Source organism: Drosophila santomea, chromosome 3R, assembly GCF_016746245.2.
Source record: "Drosophila santomea strain STO CAGO 1482 chromosome 3R, Prin_Dsan_1.1, whole genome shotgun sequence".
Lineage (NCBI taxonomy): Eukaryota > Metazoa > Arthropoda > Insecta > Diptera > Drosophilidae > Drosophila > Drosophila santomea.
In genome coordinates, this window is record NC_053019.2 from 6037437 (window position 1) to 6054132 (window position 16696).

Here is a 16696-nt window from a genome sequence, read left to right on the forward strand (position 1 = left end):
CGCGGTTCAATCCCTCGCAGAGTTTAATAAATAACCGTTTCAAATCAAAGTTTAGATTAGAAAGAAATTAAAGTATGGTTATCTTTCGCGAGTGAACTATTCTTAAATATTGGAGTTCAAGCTGCACTGATTGGCCTGGGAAGAACAGAATACATACGTTTTCCCAAGCCCGTAGTTTCGGTAAGGAAGAGATTGATCGTCGGCGGCTTACGCTACAGGTTGGGAAAGATTTGCTGGTCGAACAGGATAGGTCCTGGAAAAAAGTTATTTGGGAGCACCGCGCACCCGCATACATTTCCAAGTTTATTGGCCCAGCGGTCATGGAGCAGGAAAAAGATTAGCTTCGAAGTAGTCTGGTAATTGTTATTGGGCAAAAGCAGTTGAAAGTCGGAGTTAAAGCGAGCAGCAGCAAAGCTGCGATATAGCGTAATCGCGAGAACAGTTCGTCGAAGAGAGAAAGATCGGCGAACATCACATGTAGGTAAGTTTAGTTCTTAGTTTTGTTTGTTAGTTTGTAGTTAATATATATCCATGATGATCGGTGCGTAATGGCCAATATAAAAAGGCTGGAGTCGCCAGTGTGAAAATCGGGAAAGAAGTTTGTGTAAAGAAAGAAATGACTGATCGGATGTAAAGGGACTTTGGACCTTTGTCCTAATGTTGTTATGCAAGTTATTTTTCCTCCAAGCCCCACAGCCTTGACATCCACGGCAAAGCGCTTTCTCCGTTGGATCTCCAGAGGATATATTCCGGCAGCCAATGCCCCGAGTTTAACCTTTATTATTGAACGTGCTTTATAACATATGTATGTAAATCCTCCCTCATACAAGAAAGGGAATAGATGCATTTTTTTTAAGTTCCTATACTGCCGCAAGATCGCAAAAGAAAATTCGCCGAATGTAACAAAGGGAAACTCGGATAATAATTAATCTAACCCAAAATCCAATCAGTTCAATCCGAATCTTTTACACCCCATTTTTATCTCGATTTCATTCGCATTCTTCTTTGCACGCTTTACTGAAAACGAAAACGTTTTACATCATCTCTGTCAACCAACATTTAAAATCTGCATGTTAAGTTACACAGTCAATTATATTTTTTTAATCATGCCTAGTGTCCAACGACTGTTCTTAGTTTGTAGTGAATAAAAATGTATAATGTTTTTTGCCTTCAGTTAGTAGGGACCCTGTAGACCATATAAAGGGGACATTCCCAAAAATAATGTTCGAGGAGAAGCATCAAATGGCCATAGGAAGGGTGGGGACGCAGTAGCCTCAATTACATCTGAGGTTAGAAAATTCTCGCTGTCTGTTTTGGCGAGCATATGATAGCCCGGTCTCAAGAGTTTGTGTAATGTAATGGTCAATATCTTATTGCTTGTCGTAGCACGCATATTTTTGATTCTAATAATAAGAAAAGGCACCTCTAAGGGGAACACCCCGAACACCATCACCATTAGCCGACGAGCAGATAGCCGGAACAAATTGCGTGCGCTCGTTCCCCTTAGCTAACACCAGGCCTGAAGAAATTCGTTACAGTATGGCGTTTTGGCATTGAATAGACAAGATTTTTTGTATCCTCTTTAGGTATGTTGCCCCATTTCTCCAAAATAACATCCTTCAGCATTATTTTTTTAATTTTTTGTGTGATTTCAAATTTCTCTTTCAAAGGTGATCCCACAAATACTCGATAAGGTTGCGGTCAGGATTCTGGGGAATGTTCTCAACTGATTTTCGACATTATACAGCGGTCAAAGCTTTGTATTCAGTGGCACTTTTAGCACTTTGCTTTAAATTGTTTTTTAAAATGTTTATATAAAGTCCTTGATCCATGACTGACTCGATAGACATCAAGTTTCCGACGCCACTTGCCGTCATACACCCCACACCATTATTCCGCTTCCTCCATGTTTCACCGTGACAACTCAGTTTTCCATTTTGAAAGCTTCTCTTTTTCTTCAAACCAAAACTTTTTCTTTGGTTCCGAAAATGCTTAATTTACTTTCATTGGAGAATATTACTTTATTTCAAAAGTCTTCGGTCTTAAACATAAACTCATTAACAAAAGTTTTACGCTTTTGCTAATTGACTTCTAAAATCAGAGGTTATTTCCGGCCACTCTGCTATGATAGTATGCCTTTTTTATGACACGGCGTTTAGAAAAACTTTCCTCGATCGACTATACTCGTATAGTTGAATAGAATTAATAATAGTATTTCTGTTCGCGAATGATAGCAATGGCGGACGGATTATTTATACCTTTTTGGATAGCACAAATTTCCTTATAAAAATGTTATTGTAATTTTTCGCTCTTCAATAGAAATTTTTGTTTCATTTTTGAATTATAAAAAAAATACTCTAGCAGATACATTAAATTAAAGTAAAGTTAAAAAAAAAAAGTTGGCTAACTGACATTTATGTTTAGGGTTTCATTCTCAAATTTCTCAAATGCATGTAAATTTTAAATCCTCTGTTTGAAAGCCAAGTGGCCATACCCAGATTAAAACACAATAAATATTTATTTTTAATTAGTTTTTATTTGTATTTATATTAGCTTAAAAAACAAATCCAAACAAGGTAAGAACACAGTACTCAAAACATTCAATTATTGACGAAAATTGCATACATATTTCTTCACACACATGAACTAAACCGACGGCATAATTACATTCATTTCCTTTCTGCTTGCTGCACCCGTTAAAATAGACAATTAAAATGATTTATAAAATCGCATTGAATATAAAAATCACTTATCTCTAATGCTTAGCGTTCACACTCAAATGGAGCAGCCACGCCCACAAGCTGAAGCGGCCGCCCATCACACATAAGTCGACTGCAATAGGCCATACACAAAAACTGGATAAAAATTCAAGCGTTGCTTTGTCTATTTACAAAAATATGTTTGCACGTTTTTGCTTGGTTTGGATTTATGTTTGGTTTGCCGTTTAATTAAGTAGCAGTTTTTAGAAACGTTCGAATACATTTGTGGAGACCGTTTGGAACATCAATAACACACTAAGGTTCTGACAATGATACAAGTTGAGAACTTAGGCTGGATCCTGAAGCCGATTCAGAATTTGAAGACGGGAAGGGTTGGGATGTTGAGGGGGCAGTAAAGTGTTTCTGTTTAACAATTGCAAAATAAAGCAGAAAAGCGGCTACCAAGTGGAATTTCCTGGTTGGAGTCCTGGTGATGGAGGATGGGCTTTAAAGCTCTCCCTTGACTTCAAGTATTATTCGATATTTCGTTTGATTCATGTGTCTTCGGTTTTGTTCTTTAAAATGCTTTTATCATTATTTAATATGCTCGTATTCGTATGTACGTTTTAAAAGCTGACAACAAATGGAAATGCCTATTTAAAGAGAGGTACACTTAAAAAAAACGTTCAAGCACAGCGTCTGCCACCACGTCCGATCATCATTGTACATTTTTGTACATCTCAACTCGACTACTGATTTGTCTGGCCACAACGATATGGTGTGCTGCTTCTTCTGCCTTCCTGCTTCCTGCTTCCGGTTCAGGTTCCGTTTCGGTATTTCCTATTAGGTGTCGGCCTGCTGTTCGAGTTTGTAATTCATTATCTTCGTATTTCTATATAAGTGTTGCTGAATGTATACATAGTATTTAGAAAGTAACCCATATCTTACTCATCCGTACGCCACAGTGCACGGCAAGTTGTCGGTTCCCTAGCCACGATCCTTTCGTCTTTAGCTAACTAGGAATTAGTTACATATGTATACACACACCGTACCGCGTACCGGGGTCAATTCGCATTACATTCGATATTTACATGGAACTCAAAGTTACGCTTCATAAATTTTGACTAGTTGCCTTGAAGGGGTCTCTTCTCTCTGCTTATGTCCTGGCTACTCCTTAATGGTTACTCGATACTCGCGTATTAGTTCGCTTAGGTTTTCGTTTTGGAATTTGCGCAAAATGATTGCTTACTACATCGAGAGAAAAATGCTAGTTTTTGAAATCCTTTGGATACACTTGATCATCATTAATTCCTCGCTCAAACCCTAGCAGATGTTGTCTGTTTGTTCTGTTTCTTCCGGTTCTTCTGCAAATGCAGTCCGCTTTTGTGCTTCTATCAGAGATTTACACAGTTCTTTATTCTAGACCTATATCACCGCTTAATTGTCTTAAACACTCTAATTATTTTAGCATCCTTCGCTACCGACCTGACACCATCTGTCTTTCATTCGTTTGGTTGAGTCGTGAGCTCATCTTTGTTGTTGTGTTGTTTGTTTTGTATCTTACAAAGTACGTTGATTGATTATGAAAGTGGTGTGCTTCTACTTATTAAAGTTGCTCGAATCTCTCACTTTTTCTTACATACCTACGTATGTACGTATGCTTGCCAGTATATATAACTATTACAATGAATCATACAATATATGCGTACTTTGCAAGGTATTAATTATGTATTATGAAACCAATGCGATCCTATGCAAAACGTTATTCATTATATATACTCGTATGTATGTATGTATGCACGATTTTGCGTTTTGTACATAAAAATATATTATTTATTTATGCCATATGTATTAATGCTGAGCTGCACGCAGCGTTATAATCATGTAATGGCCAACCATCGGCCATTTGCTTGTTTGTACATTTTGAAAGCATCGCGAAATCGGATTTTCACATTTATATTGTATAGTTAAAAATGTTCTGCCTTCGTCCTGTTTCTCTTATGTACTTTGTTGTAGGAAACATTTCGGAAATGATATAAAAAAATACATGTCATACAACACACTACAAGATGATTTAAAAAAACGAAACGAAGAAGCTTTTAGCTTGTGTTCGTATAGTTCTGATGTCTTTTCTCTGGTTGGTTTTATGTTCTAAACGCTTAACGGGTAATCGTACTATAAATAAATAGCATTCGCAGCATACTTGCGTTCATAGTGGCGCTACTTTTAGTAATAGACGCGTTTTACTAGGCCTAATCCAAATAGCGCTGACCTAAGGCTGAATTGCAAACCATTTTCCATATTGTGTGCTCCTGTGTGTCTTAACTATCGAAATCTTGTTTATTTTAAGCACTTAGAACTAAACAAAAGTGTGTATCATTACTAAAGAAAAAACAATATATTATATACAGCCAAACCAGCGCGAAGTGGTTTGATTTCGCCTTACACATGCTACACGAAATATACAATAAGTCTTAGATGTGTCTTGTATACATGTCGATCATAATGGGATTTGGTTTCGGGGAATTAGTGATGTATACGTAGCGCTTTGGCTTGTCACGCTTAGGTGCCTACATATGTACTTCTAGTTATAGTTCCTGCCACTTGTTGTCCCTCAGCTGTGCAGTTGAAGCCATGACGCCATCGCCGTAACCACCAGGAGCAGCCAATTGGCCAGGTGAGCTTGCGCGGCACTGGCGCCCGTTTCGCCACATTTACCTGCGGGTTGGAGATTTGAAGCTTTATGTTTCTGTATTTCACGTATTTCGAACAATTTCTCACCCAAAACTGACAGGTTGGCCTCCAGATGGTGATCGGGTGGCTTCTGTGTGCCGCGATAGCAGGCATCGCCCACTACCAACTTGGCAGCTGTGCCCTCCGTGGGTCGATAGGTCAAACAGACTCCGTGCTTGCTACCCTTGTGGCGCGCTATGATGTAGAAGGTGCTGTTCTCGCTCCAGGATCCGTGACAGGAGTACTCTGGACATAGGCAGGGAGGTATGATTTACATTTTATTATCATTAATATTACTTTAATGCAATGATGTAAAATCAATTAGTTCTGCAGTCAATAAACTTATATTGAAGAAACACCACAGGTAAATAATTCCAAATATCTCGGTGCCCCTAAATCACGGAGTAAGATTTTGAGCAGTGTTCACTTCTTAAATATGTGTTTACTGTCTGCCAAAACTTTACAAACAAATCAAATGATTGTAGAGAACTGATTAAGCGGCCTTAATTAAAATCATTGAAAGATATTCAGCACTAAGTGAAAAATGAAAATACTAAGCTTTAGCCAAATCGTGACAGTAAGGAATTTATCAAATGCTACATCAAAAAAGTGTCAATACAGATTACTGCCGTATCAATGTGACATCTACTCACCCTCTTCACCATCCACACTGCACAGCGGACTAACGTCTATCAAGTTCTCCGCCGTACAGCCCACCCAAAGCTGCCGCTGGGCATTGTAGTTGGGCACACAACCGGGAACATCCCGTCGATTCCGCGTGGCCACGAAGCCCACGCTTGTATCGCTGCTGTTGACCTTTTCCAGGACCAACGCCTCCTGCTGCTGCTGCTGCAGATGCTCCTGCGGATCCTTGGGTGCGTTGCGGCGACTGCGAACGGGCAGGCCTCGGGTATTGGCATGCCAGGAGCCGCGCTCAATGCGCTCCGCGTTTCGGAAACTCAACGAACTGTGTCTGTGACCATCGAAATAGATTAATAAAATGAAGAGGTGGCAAGGCGCCACACAGAGCACATACCCTTTATGTCCGAAATTTCCAGAGTCAGCGCCCTCGTGGTGGTGATGTCCGTGGCCCAGATGCGATTTTCCGTTGTGATTGCGCTTGTGGCGCGTGGCCAGGTACGGCGGTCCGATGGCGCCACGTAGCGAATAGATGCCCTCCATCGGACAAATGGCCAGGTCCGGATTGCTTGCTAAAGAACGACATGAGCAAACGTTTGAGAAGGCTCGCAGAGGCGGCGGCAGGCAAGTCAGTGCAGCTTACCCAGCAAGGTAATGTAGGCCATCTTATTGATGTCAAAGTGATCCGGTGCACAGGCGTCCTCCAGGCGAATGGCAGGCTTGCCGGTCTGTATCTCGATGACGAACGTGTCCCGTCGGTAGAACATCATGCACATGAATCCCGATTGGCTACCGGCGGACAAGAGGGGGGGTGGACATTGAAATCGGAGGCTGGGTATTTTCAATTTGGGGCCACTTACCACCCGGTGGTGTAGTGCACCACGGCCATCATTTCGGTCGGAGTCTGTTTATTTATTTGCTCGCACAGCGCACGTGTCTCCATATAGCCGTTGGGCTTAATAATGTGCACGGACCCGTCGCTGCAAAGTGGATGTTCGGGTTCGGGTTCGGTTACGTTTTCGAATTTGGATGACAACTTGGCCGCAGGCCTGATTGCTACTCACTTGGAATGATAATTGTAGACGGCATTGCCCATGAGGGCATGCCAGTGGCGGGGACCCTTGAACCAGGCCGGGAAGTCGCATCGCTCGGCGATGGGCGGTTTTCGCAGCGACATGATACGTGAGCCAACCTGTGGGCGGCAGTTGGTTGGATTAGCAACTGGGCGTGGTCTTTCAACACTCGAAACAATAGTGTCGCTTATAATGATCTCATTTCAATGTTAAAAGAAAGATTTCTAGCTCCCTAATAGGCCGCGAACAAAATTAAAAACATACATCAAGGGGTGTTGGTTTATAAAGAATCGCTTAGCGAAAAATGATGCTAAAAGCTATCTATGGCTATAAGAACTATGCGAACAAGTAAGTTTTTTTTTCGAGTGCAGCTGGAGTAAAATGGCAGGAGAACAGGGTGAGGCACTTTCGGAGGGGAGTGAGATCTGGACGGGGTGTGGAAAATGCTTACCTCGGCACTGTCTAAGCCATTGCAAGTGGCGTCGCCGGATTGGGCCAGCTTATATTCGGCATCCTTGGAGCTGAGCATACTGGGTCCGCCTGCAAAGGGTACAAGTGTACGGGTATTAGGGCCCAAACAAAAGTTCATCCTGTTTGCCCGGGGGCTGGATGGGAAGCCGCTTACCCATCAGCGAGGAGATTTTCTCGTAGACAAAGCAGCGATAGCGCTCCTCATTCGAAATGGCGTGATGGTGCGAGACGAGACCGACCAAGTAGCGTGAGTTGCCGTCCTTCCAGGTTGCCAGGCAAGTCAGCTCCTCGACTGCAGGAGCACCACCGAAAAGAAAGGAAGCAAGAAGGAAGGAAGGATGTTCGTCTTGAGCTCCGGCCAGGCACAGAAAGGCGATGAGTCATTGGCGCCTGCGGAGGAGGCGTTTCTTACCCGTACTCTCGGTGCCCTGGACATCGGGACAGGCCTGGAAGCTCAACAGGAGGCGGCTCTCCTCCGTGCAGCTCTCAATGTTGGACACCGGCGACTTGCACTCCCCGTGCCCGCGATTGTACGTGAAGATGAAGGGCCCTGCGAAAGATTGTAGAGGGTTGTAGATCCCCCTTGGCAAAGTCCCTGAAGTGCCCCAAGTTCCTGGCGGGGCTTGGGTGGCCTACTCACCCTTGAGCGGACACTTGACCGGCTCGGCGCTCTCCCGGAACAGCGAGTAGAGCAGGGCATCGCCCGGAATCTGGTCGCAGAGATTCTGTAAAGTCTCACGGCCCTTGCAAAAGTCTGGGGGACATGATTATTTTAAAAGCACAAATAAAAATTCAATTAATGCAAATCGCAAATTAGATGGTCGTTGAACACAGAACACACAGAAGTAGGAAAAAATAGTAGTAGTAGTAGTTATAGAGTGGTGGTGGTAGTAGTAGCAGTATTAGTAGTAGAAAGCAGTAAGGTTTTTAGTGGGAGCAGAGTTGGTAAGTAGTAAACTGTACTAAGTAATAGCAAAACATTAAGGTAAGGGCAGGGTTGTTGAAAGGAAGTCAAGTCTACAAAGGGCTAGGGATGTGAAAATTATGTTTTATATATATTTTTATTTTTTGGTTTTGTTTTTTTTTCAACTTTTTGTTGAGTGCCGCACTGGAAGCTGCCCTGCTGCTGGGCTGTTGGGATGTTGGACTCTTGGGACGTTGGGATGTTGGGATTTCTCATGCGGGGCCATCGCCAAGCATGCCATTTAAATTGCACAGAAATTTGTTTAATTAAGTGGCCGCTGATGCTGATGGTCCGGGAGAAAATTGCGCAAATAAATGACGAAATGGAGCTCTATATCAGCAAAAATGTCGCAAGTCGAGCGTTGCGAGTTGCGAGCTGCTTTGGCTGTTTGGAAAGGCAAAGGCAAAGGCAACTTGCCACCGCGGTCATGCGCCCAGCTTGGAGCTTCCAGTGCGACACCGAGTGGAGAAACAACAACAATTTCTGTGGAAATGTGTAAAAAGCAGCGGTAAGTACAATACATAAGTAAGATAAGTATGTAAGTTCCAGAAAAATACAACAAAAATATATAGGAGACAACAAAGAAAGAGGCAAACAAACCAAAGGCGGTAAGGAACAACAAACCAAAGACTTATGACGTTCACAGAAATAACTTAAAGACAAGAGTTTTTCATTTTCAGCGGCTGTGGAACTTCCTTGGGCTGTGGAACTGCACTGCCCAACTTTTGTATTGTAAACTCAACTGAAGGGCACGACACGTTCAAAAAAATAACCGAAAAGCAAAAACACACACTTGGTTCATCTTGTTCTTCCGACTTTGAAACCAAAAGCACGGGATCTGGATGGGTTTTGGATTGGGATTGAGATTGAGATTGGGATGGGGATTGGAATTGGAATTGGGTAGGGGAAGGTGGAGCTGGGCGGGGAAACAGAGGCAATTCAGGTCGTAAAATAATGTTAGTGCCTGGTAGGGCCGTATATAAGGTAGTTGTTGCTAGAGCAAGCATAACATTTGAATCAACTAAATAATAATAACAAACATTTACTCATGATGAATAAATTGGGTAATCGGTGGTTTATGGTTTCTTTGATGGCAAACGCGAGAGATATATGTGGCACATATATGTATGGCATATATATGCTCTTGTGGTAAAGGGTCCTCTCTTTTTTCGTTTTCTTTTTACTGGTAAGAGTTGTTGAGTTGTGGGTGTAAAGTTAATTGTAACTAAAATCCGTTTCGTGTAAGTATACACCAACAGATACAGATACAGATACAGATATGGGCATAATATATACATAAACACATTCAGGCATTGTTCTCAACAGTACAAAATGTTTACATCTAAAAAGACACACAACAAACGGTTTTTGTATTCGTATTTGGTTTTTATTCAACTTTTCTTTCAGCAAATTGAAATGTTTCAGTTGGTTTCTTTAGCATTACACAGGCTACGGCAAGGAACTCAAAAACAGGCACACGCAGAGTCGCAAATAGAGTAAAATAATTATGGAAAAAGTACCAATTACGTATGTATGTAATATGTGTGGTGTAAAAAGCCAGGATATGCAGGATACACTCGGGTGTAATCGACTGAATTGGAGAGATGGGTGGATGGGATTTCAGGTTTGCTGGTTTTCAGGACCGGCCTTGTGGCGTTTTTGAGTAATGATTGTAATTAAGTAGCAACTACACTTTATGAGTTATACAAGGCACAAAATAAAGGTGTAGAGTGGGTGTGGCATTGTATGAGTGTCGTGTGTCATGTTTTATGTGTGTGTGAGAGTGGGTGTGGGTGTGGGCATCGGATGTTATTCATATTCATTTTTTTGGAGGTATAGTACGTGTGTGTGTGTGTGTATGTGTGCGTGTAATGGTCAAATACTACGGAAAAGCGTTTGTAGCATATATATGGGAGTATATCATGACAAGGCAAAAAACGACATCACAGACATGGAAAAACGTAAGAAAAAAATGTAAAATAAATTATAATACTTTTGCAGTTGGTTTTCGGTATTCTCTTTACGATTTTTGGTCTTTTTTTTTAGATTTTTTGTTTTTGTATAGCGGTCAGAGTTACATATATTAGATAGCCGGGCTAAATTGCAGTATACAGCAGAGTATAGTGGCCCAAAAACATTCTAACGCACACACACGCACAACACGAACAACAATAATAAACGAGATGAGACACACACAGCTAGGAGTAGGAACAACAAAGGATTGAACCAACCAACGAACTAACGAACGAACAAACGACACAATTGTAACTTATGAGTAACCGAGAGCAGAAATTGTTGAGTTTCATGTTAAAATTACATTAATTAAATTACACACATGTATGTACAGAACGTAGGGAGTACCGACTGCACTGAACTCAACTGAACCGAACTGAACAGAACAGAACTGAGCTGAATGGAAACTAATTAAACAACAACAAAGCAACTGAGGAAACCAAAAAATCGAAACAACCAAAGCTGGGAATCAAACTGAAAAGGACACAAACACGGACACACAGAAAGGAAAGAACAACACAGAATGGTGAACCCATAGAGCAAATAGTAGTACGAATAGTAGTAGTAGTAGTAGGGTAGTAGTAAGGTAAAGTAGTAGTAGGTTGTTAGGTTAGGTAGAATGTAGTAAGAAGAAAGTACAATAATTGATAAATGAGACAATTATACTAGCGGTCACCGGGCAGCCCATCCCAACATTTCATCATCATATCATCATACAAAGATGTACTCGATATATGTATATTCGTGGCTAGATACATATCACTTTGCTGTGCTTCGTTATCTTTCTTCTTCTCATTTTTTCTCAGAGGCATGTGCAAAGGAGCACAAAATTTAGCTGAAATCCTTTCTTGTTGACATCCACAAAATTGAATTAGAAAACAAAGTACAGAGAGAGTAGGTAAAGTAATGAGCACATGACTTTCTATACAGATGTGTCTCGAATTCGCTTTCGTAGGCTCTATGGAAACCAGTGAATTTTCCTGTTTTAATCCTTTTTTTTTTATTAAAGCGAAAACAGAACTCAAAAGCGGGAGTTGTGAGGGATTGTGGTGGGTTTTTCGGGTGCGGTCGGGTGCATTTTGGGGATCGGACAACTGAAGGAAACTTAACAAACCGGTAAATGAAATTCGAAAGGCATTCTTTTGAAATGGAATGGGCATTTGGGTTGTACGATTTCCAAGAGCTTGGCAGACTCGATCTGATTAGATTAAAAAAAAAACAAGGCAAGAATTATTTCCAAAAACATTATTAGCCATAATAAGGAGATTTACAAACCGTTCGCTCGGATCACAATCAGCTTAGAGAGAAAACATAGGTGAACTTAGAGGTATGGAGTTATATTACAAGTGTGTTTATGTACATCTCTTCATGCACCGCTACCAATCTTGGAAATCCTACTTTCAACTTCGTCACACGCCGAAGCTCTAGATTTGGGTTAATCTTCTTTTGTTACACTTTAACTCGCTCATGGTTTTACTGTACAAAGTTGATGATGATTTTTGTTAGCAGTGGATTAATATAAACATTAATAATCATAATCATTTACAAATACAAAGAGTTATATATAATATTCAAAAAACAAAATCAAAGCGTCTCAATTGGTGACAACGAACAGTATCTCAAAAGTAACTGAAAATCAAATCAATCAGTAGTAAATATGTATGTAAGTATGTATGTACCAACAAACAAACACAATTAAATATCTGTACAAGAGAATATATGGAATTTGGACCTTTATTTACAGCGTTGTGTGTAATTGTTATTGTTATTGTCATTGTTCATATTCACATTTCTACGACTGTCGTTTGCGGTGAGGTTATCGCCTCTGCTTCGGCTTCTACTTCTGCTTCTAAATCAGATTATCATTCCGATTCGAATTCTGCCTCTGCTGATGATGATTGTTTTAGGTGGCTACGCGAATTAATTGTTTGCAGTTCTGTCGAATTTGGCTTTAATGCACGAGGCTAGTTTATGGTATGCAGCCCTCCTCTACACTCCCCAATTTCCTAAAATATTCGGCAAGGGACCACGGAGGCTAGACACGCAAAGATAAGTGAGCCGGGCATAAAAATAATAAATAAGTATCAACAAAACGCAAAACACAGAACCTAACCGTAGCCGTAACCGTAACAGTAACAAAACAAGGCATACAAATTAAGACGAATGGGGTTTATGGCACGAATTTTATGCGCATACAATACTAGGTACAAATAGACGTGTATCCACCAAATTGACAATGGAACCGAACCGTGGCGGATGGCAAATAACCGGGCCAAAGCGGCACCGACCAGGATGGTCTGGATGGCTGGAAGTGCTGGATGGTAAGGGGGCCACGAGGAGCCCGAGTGGAGCGACAACAAATTAATAGAACAATCGGGCACACCGACGACAGCGAAACGGGCAAAAATGAATGAGCACATAAAATATTGCATAAATAAATGAAATGAATTGAAATGAAAATGGCAATGTGAATATATACGCATGTGTGGGTCATGGCAGTGTGTGTGTGTCCATGCCGGGAACAGACAAAAACAACAATTGGCAACACGGTGTGTGTTTGGCCAGGAGCGTTGAGAGATTTTCTTTTTCCCCCACTCCCCCTTTCATGTTGGGGGCCAGGACCCGGGGAAAACACTCGAAATTGGTTGACACCCCGGGCGCCTGACGCCACTGAATCGCCCCGGAATCGGAATCCGGAATCCGGCTCTGTTCCCGGGTGTCCCTAGGTAAATAAGTTTTTATGCTCGGTATTCGGTATTCGCGCTTTATATGTATATATACATACATACATATGTATATATGTGGCGAAAACTGTACCAACTCACGCAGGGCCCCAGAAAAAAGGCGGAACACGAAGGAAAAGTGGGCACATGAAAATGCCAAAAACTATATAAAATAAAATAAAATAAAACTCGGTGTCGGACTAGGATCGGGGTTGAGTTGGGTTGCCTGCTCCTCCTGGCCACACTAACAAATTACCCAGTTAACGTCCAGGTGAAAATCCCCACCCACACGCACACCCACACACCCACTTGCACACACATCCACCCCCAAATGGAATGGCAATGCCCTGTTACGTGTGCGTGTTATTGTTGATGGCTTTGCCTCCCCACGTTTGCTTTTTTACTTTTGTCGAAGCGGGCACAAAAGGCATGGCAAACATTTTTACCGACATTTGATTAAATTTAAATATTCTTGCACCGAAATTGGCGAAAGCATGTCCTGTTATGTTGTAACACCAAATAACATAATACAAATTATGAGGGCCCGAGGAATGCGAGTGTGCGCTGAACGCTGAACGCCCAAAAAGATAAACTCATAATAAAACGCCCAAAAGAAACTGGCGGCGGATGCGGCGAAAAGAGATGATTGTTGAATATTTTGGCGGAAAAAATGTGAAAACGAAAACTCAAGTAGAGGGCCACCTCCTCACAGCGCCGAGTGCTCGGATGCCGTAGTTTTGCTTAATTATTTTAATTATTTTCATATCCGCCTACGCTTCTGTGCTGCAATTAAAACGCTGCGGCCTGGCCTTCATTGAGTGCCCATCACCCCGGCCTAGGCTTCATTTTTTATTCCCAGGGTTTTTCCGCTTTTTGCAGGCGGAGTGGAGGAGGAGGCAGCTAGAGTGCAGGTGGAATTGGAAAAAGAGGCAGGTGGCTGGGTGGGAAATTGGTATGCAAATGCTGCCTGGCAGCTCGTCACCGGCTACACAAAATGTCTGACTAAAAGCGCTCGCAAAAAAGCGGTAAACATAATTAAGGGGGGCAGTGAAGATTGGGGAAGATTGGGTGGCGGGTTGCAGGGGGTTGCAGGGGCGTGCGGGTCGAGTGGCTAGTGATACTCGTACTATCGTGTGTAGTTTGTACTCGAAAATGCAATTTAAATGGCAGTTAGCAAACGCCCCGAAGTATGCAATTGCTTTTGATGGCTCGCATTGGATTATCATTGATGCCAATGAATCGAAGGATTCAGGAGTCGGGCAGCAGACTTGTTCATTTGATTGGCAGCTCGCTTACACGCACTTTGCCTCTCTGGCACACCCACGGTCGAAATAATAGGGCCACCGCCTTGACATGGATTTGTATTTAATTATGTTAGTTTTTCTTCTGGGACGGCAATCTATGAGTATATTCAATTGATATTTAAATGAAAGACACTTCAAGTGATTAAATAATTTAAGCTTAGCTAGTATAGCTTTAGTCTTCAACATTTAATGCAAACACCTCCCCAGACAAAGCACTATGTGAAGCTATTATTTGGACCGAGAGTGTAGATTCGCCGGTGTGTGCGTGGGAGTGGGAATAGCTTCCATATCCTTTGATGCCCGACACGAGTGAAAACGACACTACATTAGCCTTATAGCAATTAACAAGGCTTTTCCCTCCTAATCCCGTATGTACAAGTTTTCAGTAATTGAAACTGTCGACTGTCTAAGCCCAATTACAGTCTGCCAAGCCAGATGCAGATACATTGTTTCCCTGTGTGTGCCATAAAAATGACTGAAACTGTCGTAATTGAAAGCAACTTTATTATGCCGTTGCTGAAAGTCTCAATTTAAAGGCCTTAAACCAGCAAAATGCATGAGGATGAGTCCTTGCAGTGTTTTCAGTTTTAAGTTTTCAGTTTTCCGTACTCAGTACTCAGTTTGCCGAAGGGCTTGCTCTTTTATCCAAAGCTGAAATTTAATCTCGTGTTTGTGTGCGCGCTTGTGTGACAATCTAAACAAATAATGATTTAATAAAGCACAGCACACAGGCACACACGCACGCAATTCCATTGTACTATTGATACCATTGTTTTACGGTCTGCTAATCAAAACCAACTTGACCCCGCCCCCTCAATCGGGTGGACGGGTGGCGGGCGGGCGGTGGGATCCCCTGAATTATAAATGAGACCTAAAACTCTCGTTTAATATTTAAACAAAATCAAATCAAGGAAAAAAGGAAGGCAGGCAGCCAAGACTGCCAGTCAGGCAGTCAAACAGTCAGACAGTCATTCAGTCGGACTACTGGAGCTCCAGCTCGGAAATATCAAGTGGAAAATATCAAAATGTGGGGGGTGGCGATGGGCGTGGCGCTGGGTGGGCGTTTTTCAAATGCGAAGCCAACTGTCTGACTGCGCTCTGCTCTGGGCCAAGAGCTCGCCACTTAAACTAATTTGATTTCTATTGAGGCAAACAAATAATAAATAATGAATTTACATTTCTATGCGTGTCCGGGTGGATTGCGGCGTTGCCATGACGGATCTGGATCTGGAGCTGAATCTCGTTTTGAGTTTGAATCTGCATCTGAATCCGGCTAAGGGAGAGGTTAAGTGAGCATGTAAGAAGGTCGAGCGGCGGCGGTGCAACCTGCATTATGCGCCAATGAGATACTTTTATGCCCTCTCTATTTTCTATTTTCCCCGGTAATTAGGTGCACTAGAACTCGCTACCTGGTTAAGAACCAAGGGAATTACAGCAACTAACAACGAGTTATGGATGCGAATAAAATGTTTGCAGCTGGTCGGATGGATGGATGGATGGAAGTATTCAGATGAATACTTTTGGCATGGGTAATTGCTGCGAGTACTCCGAATCCCGTCGGAATGAAGTGAAAATACTTTGACACTCGGTGTCAAGTTTCCAATTTCCATTTTAGACCTATAAATAAATCATGGGCGGGCGAGTAAAGTTAAGTAAGTGGGTTGTGAATGTGATGCCAGATAAAGCGAAAAAAATAGGATAAATAAACTTAGGCAATAATTCTTCGACAGCTCGCCAAAGTACTGGAACTTATTGGAAATTCAATACGCTCAACCGTCAGAGAATTGAATGAGTTTGTTTTTGGGAAACTGGTTCAAGACTTCAATACTCCGTATTGGTTCTGTAGGATCGTCGTATTCGTGTTCGTATTCGTGTCCGGTGTGCTGGTCTTGGGTCTTTGTCATGATTGGAGGTGAGATTTATTTACAGATGAGTAGATGAGTCGCATCTCTGGGTCGCAACTAAATACAACTTTGTTTTGTAAATACAGATGTGTGGGTGCTCATTTGGGGTTCGGATTGCTTTGTTTGCTATACAGAACTATACAGAACGAACTGTACAAAAACTTAGCTGCGGC

The 16696-nt window shown here is 41.9% G+C and overlaps 1 protein-coding gene across 2 annotated transcripts in view; it reads right to left on the reverse strand.

The window, feature by feature from the left end:
- Positions 1 to 2516: 2516 nt before the first annotated feature.
- LOC120454000 overlaps positions 2517 to 16696 on the reverse strand; it is a 31005-nt gene continuing 16825 nt past the window's right edge. For both annotated transcript variants that reach the window (XM_039638968.2, XM_039638969.2), the window contains exons 5-15: positions 8256 to 8369; positions 8028 to 8165; positions 7770 to 7907; positions 7596 to 7684; positions 7136 to 7263; positions 6932 to 7051; positions 6715 to 6860; positions 6469 to 6643; positions 6086 to 6405; positions 5481 to 5678; positions 2517 to 5417 (exon numbers count right to left, since the gene is read on the reverse strand). In XM_039638968.2, the coding sequence (XP_039494902.1) occupies positions 5314 to 5417; positions 5481 to 5678; positions 6086 to 6405; positions 6469 to 6643; positions 6715 to 6860; positions 6932 to 7051; positions 7136 to 7263; positions 7596 to 7684; positions 7770 to 7907; positions 8028 to 8165; positions 8256 to 8369 (1670 nt within the window). In that variant the 3' untranslated portion in view covers positions 2517 to 5313. The remainder of the gene's footprint in view (positions 5418 to 5480; positions 5679 to 6085; positions 6406 to 6468; positions 6644 to 6714; positions 6861 to 6931; positions 7052 to 7135; positions 7264 to 7595; positions 7685 to 7769; positions 7908 to 8027; positions 8166 to 8255; positions 8370 to 16696) is intronic.